We start from the raw sequence: 17,901 nt of genomic DNA, 5'->3' as shown, positions 1-17,901 counted from the left end.
TAGGGATATTTGCATGGGAATCGATTTTGTAACGTTCAGTTCATTAGTACATATTTTCAAATCATGAGACTTTTGCTTCCACCAGTAATCCTATAATGTAGGGCTTGTATATCAAACGCCATGCTAATAAGACCCATATATTATATTTCAGTAATATAATTACAGGGTCAGGTGTTTTAATCTCCATTTTAGAGATAAGGAAATGGGTACTGAGAGAGGGAAGGTGAGTTCCCAAGGCCATGGAGCTGGCAAATGGCAAAACTAAGTTTTGAGTTCATCCTGTCTGGCCGAAAAGTCTATATTCTTTGCACTCTGACTCTCTGCCTATCAGAGTGTTATTTCATAATTCAGACAGTGAGTCATTGGCAGAAAATCAGTGAATTCTCGTTTTTCATCTACAGCTTTATCAAGCAGTAAAGGTGAATTCTTGCTAAATGGAGACTTCGTGGTCACAATGTCTAAAAGGGAAATCCGCATTGGGAACGCTGTGATAGAGTACAGCGGGTCCGACAATGTCGTGGAAAGAATTAACTCCACAGACCGCATCGAACAAGAACTTTTGCTTCAGGTAAAAACTTGGCCAAGAGCCCACCACCCTTTCCTTCCACTTGGAATCACCAGACCTGCAAACATCGTCTCCGTTTTGTCCACTTGTCCCAGGTGTTGTCGGTGGGAAAGTTATACAACCCTGATGTGCGCTATTCGTTCAATATTCCAATTGAAGACAAACCCCAGCAGTTTTACTGGAACAGTCACGGGCCCTGGCAAGCCTGCAGCAAACCCTGCCAAGGTATCTACTTTTCGGTTGTGTTTTGGGGATTTGAGCTGTTTTTTGTTTCTTTTTATTTATTGTTTGTTTTTTTGGAGGCAGCCAAACACATGTGATCTATAAAACTTTCTATCTGCACGCATTCTCAAATCTCCCTTCCCTGCATCTTCCTGGTTATTTTTAGCCAGCAAGTTGAGCTTTTTAAGGGTTTCGGGATTTGTTGGCTTTCCTCTTTTTAAGCGATTCGGGATTTGTTGGCTTTCCTCTTTTTAAACGATTTATATACATTGTGAAGCCAAGAAAGTCAGTTCTGCCACTTGGATTTTCCAGAGACATGGAGTTAGTAGTCATGTTACGTGTCATTTATCTTGTTTCCTGTTGCCTAAATTGGGGGTTAAGCAGATTACAGCCAGCGGGCCAAATCCAGCCTGCTACTTGCTTTTATAAATAAAGTTTTATTGGAATGCAGCCACACCTATGTGTACATATTGTTTATGAATGGTTGCTTTTGTCCTATAATGGCAGAGTGGAGTAGTTGTCACAGAGGTCATAAGGCCCACAAAACCAAAAATATTAACTAATTAACCCAGTACAGAAAATGTTTGTCAGTCCCTGGACTAACTAGTTTATAGAATGGGTGCTTTTGTCTGATTGTTTTCTTCTTTGCCTAGGGGAGCGGAAGCGCAAACCCGTTTGCACCCGGGAATCTGATCAGCTTACGGTTTCTGATCAAAGATGTGACCGGCTGCCCCAGCCAGGACCCATTACTGAACCTTGCGGCACAGACTGTGACCTGAGGTGAGGCTGGTGTTTGCTTATGGTCTTTACTATGAGCAGTGAGGGTCTTGTAGGGGAAGGAACGGAAGGAAGAGACAGTGGTGTTTAGTTCCTCTTCCCTTCCTTGTGTTTCTGTGAAATAAGCTTCAGCCAATTTTCCATCCCTCTGAAACCAATTATCCAAGACATATGCCTGCGGATTTCCTGTTCTTCTCCTAAGAATTAAAAATAGCTAATAGAGTATGGCACTTGCCAAAAGAAGTTCTCATTTGACTTTCACAACTCTGCGTAGGTATTGTTATGATCGAATCACATCTTACGTAAAAGTTTGGTATGAACGTCAACAGAAAAGGGGGAAATGTCATTTCTCAGAGCACCCGTATGATGTTCTCTATACACCCAGAGTATGTATCACCCAGTAGAAAAAATCGTATGCATATGAAAGTTGCCAGGCACTAACAAGAAAGTCATGGAAGCAACTAGAAGGAACTATAGCTAGAAGATATCTAGGTATCGCAAATACTCTGTATTGTATTTAAGAAAATAGGAAACCTGAGGCAAGAAATAGTGAATGGGTACAGAATTCTAAAGCTTTCTCATTGACCCGCTAGGTTGACTGTGTCAGGTTTGAAATATTAAAATAGCCTGGGTATTGTGTTGTGTAATCTGCATGTCAGTTAAATGCAGGTAACAGAAGTTGATGCTTTAATTCTCCTTTTACAGAACAGAAATTAGCAGTGTGGAGTGGTGTGGGAAATTGTTAGGATCTTACCTTTTGGAAGTGGCAAAGCATTTTGCAGCTTCTTTGCCATGGTGCCAAATCTGATCAAATGATATTGGCAACCTATAGTGCTGGAGTGAAGATCATAAGGCCCTCTTGAGGCTCTGAGAGAAAAGAGGAGTGCTGTGATCAATTAGTAATGTCTGTCACGAGAGTAGGTGGGGGTGCCACGGCGTGAGTGCCACATCTTTGCCAGGCCTGACCTGGTGGCTTTGACTTCAAAACCCAGACTCTCTCCATCCCCGCTATACTTATGTCTACCCAGCAACAGTTACCTGCTTGTTCGATGAGCTTGTTGCAAAGCATTGACAAGCCATTATAGAAAGAGAAAACCCAAGACATTAAAAGGCAGACATTGGCACTCTGCGATATTAATTCTTGTTATAGGTAATGTACTTATAAACCCATTGCTTCAGCCAGTTGAGTTGATTTAGTTGAATTAGAGTTAAGGTCTTTTCAGAAAAATAATTAGTTAGCTATTTGCTGAACTGAATCACCAAAGTTTAGGGGAAAAACTATGAATTAGTAAGTAGATTCCCTGAGGTAGAGCTTCAATAAATTGAGAAAGGTGACATTTTCAGATTAGTCCTATATCAAATTATCACTGAAAATAATGATGTTCTATAATTAATAATTAATATTAATTAGTAGTATATGTAGCATATAAGATTATTCTATGTAGCATAATATTATATGTAGCATATAAGAATATTAATTAGATTCTAATAGGAAAATATATAACTGTTAAAATAGTTTTTAGTAAATGGTTGATGATTACTATGTTCAGAGTAGTTACCACCCCGAATAATATTAATATCAATTGCTATTACGAATTACTATTAATTAATAATATTAACATTATTAGTATTAATAATTACTTAATATAATTAAGAGTATTAGTATTGATTATTGGTTAATTAATAATACTAATAATTATTAATAGTAATTGATATTAATATTATTTGGGGTGGTCACTACTCTGAACATAATCGTCAACCATTTACTAAGATATATTTTCCTATTAATAGAATATAAGTAATATTCTTATGTGCTACATATAATCATATCCTATTAAAATAATTAAGGCTCTATTACTATCCTATTAAATTAATATAGGGCCGACATTAATATATGTCCTATGCAATTAATATTTTATTAATTCCCCCAAACAACATAATGACCTAAGAATTACAGTTAGCCTCCACTTTACCAATAAGGAAACGGGCTGAGAGAAGTTAAACAAAGTGCCTGAGGTCATACAACTATTAGTTGAAGTGGCAGAAGTCAAACGTGGTCTTTCACAACCTGGATTCTATACTCTTAAACCCTAGGAGAAAGCCATTTTAATTCAGTCACAATGATAAGGGTTACTCATTGATCCCGTTCTGTGAAGCTTTTCTACCTTTGCGCATAGAAATGGCTCCCAGGACTTCTGTGCCTCATCCCTGTCCCCTGACTTGGATAAGTAAGGCACCTGCTGTCACTTCTCCACGAGCAGAATCACACTGGGAGTGGTAGAGTCTCAGATGATGACAGCCCATGCTGTGAGACTCCTGCCCACAGCACTGTAAACACGCTCTTCTGTGGCAAGGAAGGCAAGTTTGTACAAAGCATTTCAAGTCCTAGAATGTGACTTTAAGTAAATAAACAATTCTTTAAGAACCCTGCTGAAAGCCTACCTAAGGACCAACGCGAGGGTGGAGATGTTTGAGCAATTACTTCCAGAAATGAATATTCTTAACTTCAAATAGATTTAAAGCAAGCCACGATTTAGTTTGTGGTGTTGCTAGCGAATCATTGTTCTCCAGAGTTTCTCCTGCATTGGAAGCTTTCAGATGTAAAACAAAAATTAAAGCAAATTTGACAAAGTGAATGCGATTACAGGTAGCCTCAAGTCCATGAGACTTTTATGTAGAATGATACCAAAGATCTCAACTGGGTTTCTCCTCAAACTTTGTGTTATTGGCTTCTGCGGAGCTACATGATACTTAGAACTTGGCTGCAGAATAAAATACCAAGGGTGGTAGTTATAATGATAACAGCTACTCTTCTTGAAGGCCTGGCTTGTGTATTAAATGCTATTCATGTTGTAGCTTATTTATCGTTTCGAGTAGTCCTGTAAATTGGACCCAATTTCCCCCCATTTTGCAGATGAAGAAACTGAAGCTTGGTGAGGTTGAGTCACCTGTCTGGGTGTTGGAAACATCTGGGTGTTGGAGCTCACGTTCACACCCAGGTATAACTTCATAATACCCAGGTCAAACCAGAGCTTAAAGTCTCTTCATTTCATAAAGTAGGTGTGTCAAAGGTGCTATTGTAAATTCCCCATTTGGAGTAAGCCACCTTGTTTTAATACTTCAAAAAAAAAAAAAAGTACTTAATTCTACAGAAGTAGAGGAGGAGGGATAGCAGCTCTGGGAACAGGCTTGGGTGATAATAGGACCTCTGGCTGATCAAAGAAAAGAAAGTGAAGGAACTGCAGTCCTGCCTCCCCTTGCCACTATACAGGTGCATTCTCGCATCTGAAATTAAATAGATCGTGCTTCCTTGTCAGCACTCAGACTCATTCCTTCCTGAATTTTATAGACTGTCGGAAAAATAAAGTTGTTCGCTGAAAAATGTACAAAAATATATACCAAGCCCCAGCAAAGGTGTTCTGTCTTTCTTCTCTCTGTGAACCTGTCATTTCATTGTGGTTCGTACTAATTATTGCTGAATGTCTGTGGAAAACACTGAAAGACTGGAGAGAGGACTGTTACTGATGGATCAAACTCTAAACAGTTTTTCCCAAAGCATGTTTGTGGAACACGAGTTCCACGAGATGATTTGTGGAGAACCAGTATGCGTGAGGAGCCTTACCAGCTGTCTCCTCCCGTGTGGAAATGCATCATGTCAGTTAACACTTGGAAGGCCCTGAGAAAGCCCTGAAATACAGAAACCTGCTTAAATCAGTAGTTCCCAAATTGATTCCTAGTTTTATGTACTTCACAGCCGCTGGCACACCCACGGAGGCATATACGTTGTTTTGTTTCCACTTATAATAAACACTTTGCCTCTCTGAAATATAGTCATAAAATGATTTGTCACATGAAATGACCCAAATGAATTCAAAACACTCAAGCTGAGACCACCTTCCAGGGAGAGAATATGAAGCGGATGACCGCATTTTGAAAAGAACTTTCCTAAGGCCATGCTGTAACATTTCCGCAGTCTCTTCCAGCTTCTCTGTTCAAATTCCAGGGATTGTGTGAATATCAGTGAGACTTACTACACTTGACCTACGGGTGTATTGTTTTTTGTGGGGGGCTGGGGGGTAGGGGCAGGACTCCTACCTCCCTTACCCGGGATAAGCTTTCTACGAGAAAATGGTGATGAAGGCAGAGAGAAGGTAGCCAAGAATCAAAGAGCAGATGAAAGTTCCAGATGCCTCTGTTGAATTGGACCACATTTTTGCCTCACTTCCTCAGGGAAGTGAGAGTTTGCCCAGATTAAACTTTGACAGGATGAGATAAAGCTTTGTTTTACAATCCCTCATTTAACATGTTCCGGTGAGAACAAAATCCCAAAATACTGTGTCACTCTAACGGAAAATCTCAGTAGCCCACTTTATATGCCAAGCGTAAAAGTTGGTCAACTCTGACCTACTTTTAAGCATTTGTGAGAAACTCCAAGATAAGCGTGTGGCCAGTGCTCATTGTTTTCCAGCCCTGCCCCTGGACAGGTGTGGATGGAAGAATTCTTCAGGCTCCCTGTATTTGGCAAACCACCCGATTTCTGAGGAGACAGTTAACAAGACTTCATTCAAATGAAGAATGTAAAGAAATTATCCTTTTTTGATTACTAAATTGAACCAACAACCTACGTTTTAAGCTTATTTATTCATGCTCTTCTATTCAGTTTAAGATTTTTTTTTCTTTAATTTAAGCACTGACTGTGTTTTCGGGGCGTTTAAGAATAACTCAATTCCTCAGCACACACAGAGTACAGCTTGCGTCCCAAGAAAGGCTCATTAGAGGTATTAGGGATACAAAGATGATAAAGATTTGTCGATTCAATTCTAAATTTAAAAGGATATAATCATGGGGCCAGGAGGGATGAATAGATGAAGAACAGAATTTTTAGGTTTTTTGTGAAAATATTCTATGATATGATAGTGATGGATACATGTGATTTTACATTTGTCTAAACCTATGGAACATATAACACCAAGAGTAAGCACTCGTGTAAACTATGGATTTGGGGTGGTGCTGATATGTCAGTGTAATTGATTCTAACACATGCACCCTCTGTGGGTAGAATGTTGATACTGGGGAGGGTATGCATGTGTGGGGGCTGGTGCATATGGGAAACCTCTGTACCTCCCTCTCTGTTTTGCCATGGACCTTAAAGCTGCTCTAAAAAAGTAAGTCTTTTAAAAAAAATTGTATAATTAAACTGTGTAGACTATGGTCCATGTCTAAAAGGAGCTTAGTCTTTATTCACAGTAACGTATACAGAGTTCAGCACACTTGAAATTCACAGTTACCCTCCAACTATCCGTGCCTTTATTAAGTCACAGGATATTCACTAAACGCTTTTCAGCCTGGCCCCTATGAAGGAGGCTTTCTCGGGAGAGTTTCCAACAGTGGTTGTCTATTAGAAGCAGCCTTCTTGAGAAATGAAATGCTGAGTTGCATGAGCCTTTTAAATACAAAATTGCTTTTTTTTGCTCTGCTGAATTCCAATGTTTTCCTCTTTTTGGTTGCTTGAGCTTCAGATTGACTGAAGGGAGAATCTTCACAAAGATGGCACCTCTGACTTCCACTCTGACTTCCATGTACATTGGCAGCCATGAAAAATACATGGATATGTTGGTTTAAAATTGGATTTCAGTAGCTGACTGTGGCTTTGGGTTTCGCGGTATCTGAGTTAAGGAAGAAAAAAGAACTCAATTTTTCCACCGGCTGACTATAAATGGGACATACATATTTAACAGAAATGTTGGTTTCTCCCCATTATTTATGCATAGGTGGCACATTGCCAGCAGGAGTGAATGTAGCGCCCAGTGTGGCTTGGGTTACCGCACACTAGACATCTACTGTGCCAAATATAGCAGGCTAGATGGGAAGACCGAGAAGGTTGACGACAGTTTTTGCAACAGTCACCCCAAACCAAGCAACCGGGAAAAGTGCTCAGGAGAATGTAACACGGGTGGCTGGCGCTATTCTGCCTGGACTGAAGTAAGTCGGTTCTCACTCGATGAGCATTTTCTTGGATGCTAAGTCTGAGTAATGATGGCTGATCAACTAATGGATTAGTGAGGGCTGCATTGAGAAACCCCCATTTAGACTTTCTATCTACATTGATTTATAATGCCTGACCTCATTCTGCAGAAAAGAGTACCATGATCAATTTGTAATGTTTGATGATATGACATTGACCATGGCATGTGGAAAACCGGGGGCAGTGGAACAACTCATCCAATCCCCTTTTCCATACCCCGCAAACCGTTTCCAAATTTCTTTCCCTGTGTCCGTTTACTAATACTGACTTCAGTATGAACTTGGTAAATAAATTGATAACATGAACAGATGCTCCCCAAATCATCACTAGAATTGGGTTGGGTAGGTGGGTGTTTCTTAAGGGCCGGAGGAGACACACGGCAGAGCCAGGATCTTGACCATGCTGGATAGGAAACTTAGCAGCGGTTTTATTTTGTTCATTTTCCTTTCAGTGCTCCAAAAGCTGTGATGGTGGCAGCCAGAGAAGAAGGGCGATTTGCGTCAACACCCGCAATGATGTACTGGACGATCGCAAATGCGCACATCAAGAGAAAGTCACCATTCAGAGATGCAATGAGTTCTCTTGTCCACAGTGGAAGTCAGCAGACTGGTCAGAGGTAAGATAAGAGGACTCTTATTTCCTCAGGTCATCTGTGGTACTTTGAGTCTCTGCGGCTCAGTGCAAACCTAAACCTGCTGCACCTTTCTGCCCCCTACCCCGGAGGAAGCAACTGTGGTTCCCCATCTGCCCCATGGCTGCCGTACAGGATGTGACTGGTCCACTGGTGACCTCAGAGGCATGGTGGGTTTGGCCGGATCACCCACTGTGATAGCTTCTGTTGGTGATTTTGAAGTTCCTGCGTCTTACCTTTCCTCCTCTTTGAGCCCCTGCTAAATCATTGTAAAAGAAAACAAGGGCTTTGTTAATCCGAAATCTGTGCTGGCTTAGAACTGAAGTTAAAAAGAAAAAGAAACAAAAGAGGTTTTCTATGTTCTCGTCTGTGAAATAAGATAATTCGACCCCAGTAAGTAACCTAGTGGACTCACCCATCCAGTTGCTAGTGGAAAACTTAGAAAAGAAAGGACTAGTTGAGGGTTCCAGACTTTTGCCGGTCTCATCCCTTACCTGATGAAGCAAAAGGCAAAGCCTCATTGCTTAGCACAGGTGGCCCCAGGACAGCAAGAGAAAGAAGGAAGAGCCTTTTTCTTGCTTTTATGGTGTGGTATTAACACTCACTATTAACCCAGACCAGTGAGAGTCTCACCAAGCAGGTGACTGCCTCCGTCTTCCTTTATGGGAGCAAGGGGAAAGGAGAGCAGAAGTTCCCTTACTTGGGGGCCAAGTCAGGAATGTGGGGAAAGAGGTTTCCCTGAACAACTTCTGTGCCCATTTCCTTATCTCAACCATGTAAGCACAGTATTAACTGTTTCCTTTCAACAGCAAATAAAATACGAATCTTAAAAGGATCTTATAGATGCCCCTGAAATGGCTGAGAGTGAACGCATATGATTAACAGTGTCTGATTCCTGCACAAGTTAACAACAAACCCACTGTTTTTGTTCTGTTAACAAGCTGCCTTAGCTTAAACTCCAGTGTTTGGTTTTAAAAAGATGAAAGAAGGTAGTGGGTTAAAGTTTTACTTAGATAGCTAATGATAGCTAAAGGACCACTTCAAATCGAGTAACCAACCTTTGCAAGAATACTTGGTAAAATGGAGGTGGGGGGGGGGATGCTAACTATGTATTCAGTATGGTGCAACATTCCTTAGCCAAAAAAAGTGGGAAGAAAACAGCAAAATGTTAATAATGATTATCCCTGGGTAGGGAGATTTTTTTTTTAATCATTATAGTTTTCTCTCTTCTGTTTTTCTGTATTTTTCAAATGTTCTACAATGAGCATTTGATAAGGATGATATTTAACATTTATTAAATGAACATATGGTAAGCACTTTATTTGGATTTTTTCGGTTAGTTTTCACAATTCTTTGCATTGGACACTACTCTTATCCCCATTGTGCAAATGAGAAAACTGAGGTATGGAGACATCACTTGCATTGGTACCTATAGCTGTTTGTGTTGGAATTAAAACCCAGGCTGAGCCCCACACCTAACTCCTGTGCTAGGAAACCATGAATGTTGTTTTTCAGTACAGATGGTCCCCGACTTACGATGGTTCAACTTCGCAATTTTTTTTTTTTAACTTTACAATGGTGTGAAAGCAATACACATTTCGTCAAAATTGTTCTTTGCATTTTGAATGTGGATCTCTCCCTGGGCTGGCTGTCTGTGGTCCATACTCTTCTGGTGAAAGTGGGCAGCCATGCAATCAAAACCATATGAGGGTCAACAGTGGATATATCCACAACCATTCTGTCCCCGCACAATAGCTTTATTTTTCACTTTCAGGACAGTATTCAGCAAATTACATGAGATAGCCAACACGTTATTATAAAAGAGGCTTTGTGTTAGATGATTTTGCGGAACCGTAGGCTCATGTAAGTGTTCTGAGTACGTTTAAGGCAGGCTGGGCTATGCTATGATGTTCCTTAGGTTGGGTGTATTAAGTGCATTTTCAACTTAGGATATTTTCAACTTACGATGGGTTTACCTGGATGTAAGCCCATCGTAGGTTGGGGAAGTTCTGTATCTCATGGCGTAGTGCTGTGCTGAGTTCATTCTGTGCTTGACACCGTCCAGAGCCTTTATCAATACAGAAGGAGTGAATGAATGAGTGAATGAATGAACGAATGAACGAGAGAAAAATGAGCCGTGCCGTATTTACAAATTGCTGTGGGAGAGAGCACATCTGTTCCTCCTGATTACCCGTGAATAATCCCTGGGAACCACAACACATTGTTCAGAAACACCCCCGATTGTCTGTGCTTTTTATTACAGTGCCTGGTGACCTGCGGAAAAGGACATAAGCACCGCCAGGTCTGGTGTCAGTTTGGGGAAGATCGATTAAACGATAGAAGCTGTGACCCTGAGACCAAGCCAGCCTCCATACTGACTTGTCAGCAGCCAGAATGTGCGTCCTGGCAGGCGGGTCCCTGGGGACAGGTATTTTGAACGATAAAAGTTCTTAACTCCATTCTTTCCTTCTTATCTGGAGAGGGCTTGCAGAGGGCCATTCCGGTGGTGGGGATTTAACTGCTGGGGCTCGTGACTTGCACTGGACCTCCATGGCGCCAGATCGAGCGCAAGAAGCATTGCAGCCATTCTGCCCCAGGTCTGGGGATTGCTGCTTTCCCCGCTGGAGCTGGTTATTCCCTTCGTAGATACGCGTGCAAGTCTTCGTGCACAGATTCCCACCAGATCTCCTGTCTGGCTGATGTTAATCTTTTTTTTTTTTTTTTTTAATGTTTATTTATTTACTTTTGAGAGGGAGAGAGAGCACGTGTCGGCAGCGTAGGGGCAGAGAGAGAGAGAGGGAAAGAGAGAATCTCAAGCAGGCTCCGTGCTGTCGGCACGGAGCCTGATGCGGGGCTGGAACCCACGAACTGTGAGGTCATGACCTGAGCTGAAACCAAGAGCTGGGTGGGTGACTGAGCCACCCAGGTGCCCCCTGATGCTACCGTCCGGCATGCGACTGTGGGTTGCTACGGAATGGGGGCCAGTGCCTTTGGCAGGGGGTTCTGGACCGGGATTTGGAAGGGCTGTTTTGGCTCCCGTGTCACGGTTCCAAAGCTCACCTCTCATAAACCAGTCAGACACTTCATACAGAACGAGCGTGATCAAAAGTTGCAGAATCATCTCGCTGTGAAAGAATCTTTCCCATCCCCTAGTGTGTCGGTTCCACAGTCTGAACCTGAGCTATTCTTAAAGGAGAGAGTGGAAGTCTCCCTTGGGCTCACATCTGAGAAGCCACTGCTCTTGAAATGAAGTCCTTCCCAATATAGAAGCAAAAGCATTCTGGGTACTATTTAAGTAGCACTCCCAGTTCCCGAGAGAAGCGAAACAGCTGTCTGCTGTCACTTATGCAATCTCTTGAAGAATAACTCTCCCTCCCCGCCCCCCTGCCCACCCGCAACCAGTCTTCTCATTTATGTCTTCATTTCCAAGATGCATGCAATAAATGAGAGCAGCTTTATTACTACCCCCTTACAATTTTTATGAACCTGATGTTCTTCTGAACCCTCCTGTGGTACAGCATCGCTAGTCGGAATGGCTGATCATATCTGATTACGCTAACAAGGAGAGTCTCTTACACTCCTAAATCCAGCCTCCTTTTTGTCAACATCTGTGTAGCTCTTAGGGAACGAGAGAAAGAGAGAGGGAGAAAGAGAAGCCAGCTCAGAGTCACTGAGAAGATTTGAGTATAACATCTTTTACAACTGATGGGCGTCTTTTTTATCCATGTGTACACCAAACCATCAGCACACCAAGCCACGTTTCTGTGCTTCTTACCTTTCTGTGGCTACTTAATTTTCCATTATGCAGATGTACCGTATTTGTGTATCCATTCATACCAAGCTGGACATTTGGGTTGTTTGTACCTTTTGGCTATTATGAATAGTGCTGAGATGAATATTCACGTACGAGTATGTGTTTTAGTACCTGATTTCGGTTCTTTTGGGTGTATCCCAGGAGTGGTATTGCTGTATCGTATGGGAAGCCTGTTTTGCTCTCTTTAACTGCCAGTGTTGCACAAAACCCGTATCATATTACATTCCTACCAATAATACACAAGGGTTCCATTTTCTCTACTCCATCCCTTTTAAATTATGCTTATTATATTCCCCCTTTTACATTATGGCTCTTGGTGGGAGTAAAGTAGCATCTCGTTATAATTTTGATTTGGCATTTCCCTAATAACAAATGATATTGAGAGTCTTTTCGTGTGCTTTTTGGACATTTGTGTATCTTCTTTGGAGAAATGTCTATTCACGTCCTTTGCCCATTTTTTAAAAGTTTGTAATTATGGTTTAAAAAACCACATAACATGGGCGCCTGGGTGGCTCAGTCGGTTAAGCATCCGACTTCGGCTCAGGTCACGATCTCGCGGTCTGTGAGTTCAAGCCCCGCGTCGGGCTCTGTGCTGACTGCTCAGAGCCTGGAGCTTGTTTCAGATTCTGTGTCTCCCTCTCTCTCTGCCCCTCCCCCGTTCATGCTCTGTCTCTCTCTGTCTCAAAAATAAATAAACGTTAAAAAAAAATTTTTTTTAAAACTCACATAACATCAAATTTACCATCTTAACCATTTTTAAATGTACAGTTTAATCGTTCTTCTTTTCCCATTTTTTAATGAGGTTGGCTTTTTGTTGTTGAATTGTAGTTGCTCCTTATAGTGTGGATTTTAACCCTTCATCAGACATATGATTTACAAATAATTTCCCCAATCCCATGGTGGGTTGCCTTTCCACTCCGCTGGTGGTGCCCAGTGGTACAGAAATTTTTAACTGTGATAAAATACAACTTGTCTTTTTTTTCTTTTGTTCCCTGTGCTTGTGGTAGAATATCCAAGAAATCATTATCCAAGAAAGTTCCGTGTCGTGGAGCTTTTCTATTACCTTTTCTTCTAAGAGTTTTATAGTTTGACCTCTTAGGTTTAGTTCTTTGATCTATTTAGGGTTGATTTTTATAAATAGCATGAGGTAGGAGTCCAGCTTTATGCTTTTTCATATAGACAGCCAGTTGCCCCCAAGGTATTTGTTAAAGAGACTATTCTTTCCCCCTACTGAAGGGTCTTGGCATCTTGGTTAAAAATCACTTGGCCATAGATGTCCAGGTTTATCTCTGGACTCAATTCTATTCCATGAATGTATATAACTATCCTTATGTTAGTACCACACTGTTTTGGTCACTGTAGCTTTGTAGTGAGTGTTGAAATAGGGGTATATTGAGTCACAGGCAAGGGGTTGAACCCCTACACATAGAATTTCAATGGGAGATGGAAAGAATTCCAACCATCAAAGTGATAATCGTTGAATATAATTTGTGCAGAGCAGGACTGCCCCCTTTAACCTAGGTTCTTTGGGTGCTAGCCTTCTGCTCCACTATGATGGAACTACTTTTTTTCTTATAGGACGTTATGAGGAAAGTTAGGAAAGAGAAAATTTGCTAACGTGTGCATCCCTTTTGTTGTATTTCTTTCCCTCAGTGCAGTGTCACTTGTGGACAAGGATACCAGCTGAGGGCAGTGAAGTGCATCATTGGGACTTACATGTCAGTGGTCGATGACAATGACTGCAATGCAGCCACTAGACCAACTGATACCCAGGTGAGTCTCCTTTGTCCAGCCCAGTGATTGGCTTTGGGCAGTAGGATGCCAGAATTTCCCAGTGGTTCAGTCAGAATGGAAGTGCTCTAATGGGTAAGTGTGTAGGTAGAGTAACCAGATGATTAAGTAAATGGTCCAGATTTACCTGTTGGCTACATTTTGAATCTAATATTTGGACATACAAGTTTCATTCTTCTCTGGTTATTTGAAGTGTAGGTAGGTCTGATTCTGATTTTTCATTGGCTAGCAAATGTTGATTGTTTGGTCTTGTTTTCTTGAGCTCAGAGGGTTTTTTTTTTTAGTGATTTTAACGTAGGGCTGAGCAAATAGTGTTATATGTTCAGGCAGCAACGTGCTAGAGCTGGCTTGTACCATCTCACAGGAGCGGATTGGTGAATGTTCAGGAATGTTGCGAGCTAGCTGCTAAATGTAGACACTAGTAAAAATTGAAAATATAAGCCTATAATTAAGTAGATGATATTTCAACAAAGCAGATAAATACTCAAAACTCACATTTTTCCATTGCTTGACTACATTTTACTATTATCTGTGCCCTTGAGGTTATTTACATTTACATGTGTGTCCATGTGGTGGGAATATTACGTAATGGTAAGCTATTGCACATCTCTTCCCAAGTCTGTGTTCATCGACATCAAGCTGGTAGTTTGAAATTGGCTGTGGTGAGAGTATTTACACCACAGGAATCAGCAAATGCTATAATTGAGGGTTAATTGATTGTTTTTAGACTTAAGAAAGTGATGGAGAAAATGATACTCATATGCAATCTACATTATGTTTAAAAGAGTCTTCTGTCTTTAGCTGTTACATTGGAAATAACACACACAAATTTCAAGGAAATATTCTTCCGGTATTTGGACATTATTGTCTGATTCGGTGTAGAAGTCATTCACGTCGTTGGTAGATGAAGTTCTGACATAGGTCTTGTTTGTTCCACTTTCTCCTTACTCTTCAACATAAACAAAATAGCAGCTCTCATTCATGTCTGAAGTGCACTCATTCAGCAATTACAACCATATTTTGGCAACAGATTCAAGAATTCAGCAAAAATCAGCGACAGGATTCTGTGAGACTCAACTGGCTACATGGAATTTAAAAGAAAGCATTGTATATTTTATTACTATATGTAAATTGTGTACCATACAGCCTTTGTATCAGTAAACTTTGTGATAACCAAACATATGTATACATGTATAGGTGTATATGGGCATGTAATATGTGTGTGTATACATGTAAATGCATTTCTACAAACACACACACGCACTCCTTTTTTCTCAAGAGAGCCAGCTGACCATTACTGCCACTACTTCCTCTTTATGGGCCATGATTTTAGCATCATTTATGGGAAGAGACTATGTAAAGAGAAGACTTGGGTTTCTACATCAGTTTTGCTAATTGCCGAAGACAGGATTTGAACCCTGACCGTGCCCAGAGCTCACGCTCTAAGGCCCCCTTTGGCCAATGCGCTGATTCCATTCTGAGGGCCCTCATTCTGTCTGCGTCAAAAAATACAGGAATATGGCAGGGTTGTTCATGTTGTCACTGATCGATGATAAAATACCACTTGTGACTTGTGTCCCCTTTATTATTATTATTATTTTTTTTTACTTTATTGAAATGCTCTAAGCCACCACAGGCTAAATGCCTGTGAAATGTTAGCTATTCCATCTGAATAGTCATGAACTGAGGATTTAGCAACCCCCTTAGAGATTCAGAATACTCGTTTCTCTCTACATTATTCTGTAATATTCAGTGGAGTACAGGGCGGCTCCCACAGTTGAAGCATATGGACCATTTCTTCACTGTGGGAAAAGTTTCCTGTGGTTTTCTTTGGACCACCGGCAGAAGAATAGGCAGGGTCTGGAGCCAAGTAGCAGAATTTCCCCGTTCAGTTTGTAAGCTCCCTAATGTCAGGCTCGGTCCCGAGCTCACCACACTTTGCACCATGCCTGGCACATTCAGTAATTTAATGGATATGTATTTAATCAAAGAGTATTTGCTAAATTGTGAGCAAGTATGTGCTTCTGTTTTCCCATCTGTAAATCTGAAAGTATTGTCTACACACAAATAACCTCAATTCATTATAGGGATTTCCTCTGAGTGATTGAAGAGTGTTATTTATATACATTCTAGGGATTGGCATATTGAGTAGACAGACCTCTTATCTAGATTTGACCATCAGAACATCGGGAGTTCTCTTTGGGTAAACCTAGAAAGCCAGTTCATGATTAGCAAATTCTGATTAGGAAATTAATTGAAATGTGAAAACAGAATTTGGTCTTTGGAATTTTTAAAAATTAACAACTGATACATATTTTTTATTTTGGGAGAGAGAGACAGAGAGAGAGCAAGTCGGGGAGAGGGGCAGAGGGAGAGAGAAAAAGAATTTAAGCAGGCCCCATGCTCAGCGAGGAGCCCAATGTGGGGCTCGATCCCATGACCCTGGGATCTGACCTGAACCAAAATCAAGAGTTGGACGCTCAACAGACTGAGCCACCCAGGCACCCCAACAATTGACAGTTTTGAAAGGATATCCTTTTCTTTCTTAACTTACGTGCCATTTTGCAATCGCTTTTTTTCTTTCCACATGAACAGGCAAATAAATATGATATTAACAATCACCAAGTAAATCCCTGCCCTATATCAGTGCATTCATGAGGTGACCCAGATTATACCCCATTTTACAGTTGAAAAAAACTGGGGCCGAGAGATGCCATGTGATTTTACCAGAATTCTGAGGTCTTAGAATTCTTCACTCTTATATTTTTATTCACCTTGACCCTTAAAGTGTGCATTGACTTCAAGGTAACTTTGACTTTCTTCCCCCTCTCCCATCTAGGACTGTGAATTACCATCTTGTCACCCTCCCCCAGCTGCCCCGGAAGGAAGAAGAAGCGTGCAGAGTGCACCAAGAACCCAGTGGCGATTTGGGTCTTGGACACCAGTAAGAAATAGATGGCAGACATAGAGAGGGTGGAAGGGGAGGAAGAGGTTCCCTGACTTGACTGTAGGAAGTGGGTTGCTGTCCAATGAACCATCGTGTCCAATAACATCCCTGCATTATCTTACTTCAACACCCAGTGCTCAGCCACTTGTGGAAAAGGTACTCGGATGAGATATGTCAGCTGTCGGGACGAAGACGGCTCTGTGGCTGACGAGAGCGCCTGTGTGACTCTGCCTAGACCAGTGGCAAAGGAAGAATGTTCTGTCACTCCCTGTGGGCAGTGGAAAGCTTTGGACTGGAGCCCTGTAAGCGAGTGGATTCTTGGGAATTGGGAAATGACTGGGGGAACCATAGAGGATGACTAACGACAGGTCACAAATGTCAATGGGTACTGTTTTATAATTGGACTTAGTTTATGATTTAAATTATTTTGCCTCATATGTGTGCGGCTGGTATGAATCTTGGCCGGATGTGCAAGAAATGGAGGTTGTTAAAATGTGTAAGTCAACGTGCAGTTGACTGATGCCCCATCCTGTTGGGTTGACTGGAAAACCCGGTGTTGATTGGGTCTCATCGGAATGTAATAGGCTTGTGGAGCACCAAAAGTGCCAGGGAGAAGAGGGGGAGTCAGGAAAGAGCCTCTTACCTTGAGTCTGGGTGCCTCCTAGAACCCAGACTCTTGAAGTTCAGAGGTTCTTGGCTTCTCTGTCAAGAGTGGGAAGTGGGAATCCTCATCCAATGCTATGGGCTTGGCCTCCTGTGCACACCAGGCACCATCTATGGGCTTGTGTAAAAGTAGAAAAACCTTCATTTTCAGGCGGCACCTGCCTTCTGCCTTGCAAAAATCCCAGCGATAGGGAAATATAAAGCTTAGGATAGGTGAGGAGAGGCCATCAGGAAAATGGAGAAGTAATATCTCCCTAAGTATCATAACATAAGTACGAAATTTGAGCAATAGATTCAAAGAGAGCCATGTAAAAATCCAGATCTTGACACATACTGGCTGCATAACCTTGAGCAGTCTGGTTAAAGCCTTTGAACCTCAATTTCTTCTTTTTAAAAGACCCAAAAGAGTACCTATCTTACAAAGATGTTGTATTATTTGAGATTGCCTATGTTAACTGCTTAGGAC

The 17,901-nt window shown here is 41.4% G+C and overlaps 1 protein-coding gene across 3 annotated transcripts in view; it reads left to right on the top strand.

Moving 5' to 3' along the window:
* Positions 1-17,901, top strand: part of ADAMTS9 (ADAM metallopeptidase with thrombospondin type 1 motif 9) — a 162,711-nt gene that overhangs the window by 63,728 nt on the left and 81,082 nt on the right. For all 3 annotated transcript variants that reach the window (XM_045493434.1, XM_045493432.1, XM_045493433.1), the window contains 9 exons: positions 402-568; positions 661-790; positions 1,441-1,567; positions 7,336-7,546; positions 8,041-8,205; positions 10,484-10,648; positions 13,688-13,807; positions 16,665-16,769; positions 16,907-17,074. In XM_045493434.1, the coding sequence (XP_045349390.1) occupies positions 402-568; positions 661-790; positions 1,441-1,567; positions 7,336-7,546; positions 8,041-8,205; positions 10,484-10,648; positions 13,688-13,807; positions 16,665-16,769; positions 16,907-17,074 (1,358 nt within the window). The remainder of the gene's footprint in view (positions 1-401; positions 569-660; positions 791-1,440; positions 1,568-7,335; positions 7,547-8,040; positions 8,206-10,483; positions 10,649-13,687; positions 13,808-16,664; positions 16,770-16,906; positions 17,075-17,901) is intronic.

The sequence above is a fragment of the Leopardus geoffroyi genome, chromosome A2 (assembly GCF_018350155.1).
Source record: "Leopardus geoffroyi isolate Oge1 chromosome A2, O.geoffroyi_Oge1_pat1.0, whole genome shotgun sequence".
In the NCBI taxonomy this organism is placed as follows: Eukaryota; Metazoa; Chordata; class Mammalia; order Carnivora; family Felidae; genus Leopardus; species Leopardus geoffroyi.
Note: the sequence above shows the minus strand (reverse complement) of the source record. Positions and strands in the feature narration are given on the sequence as shown.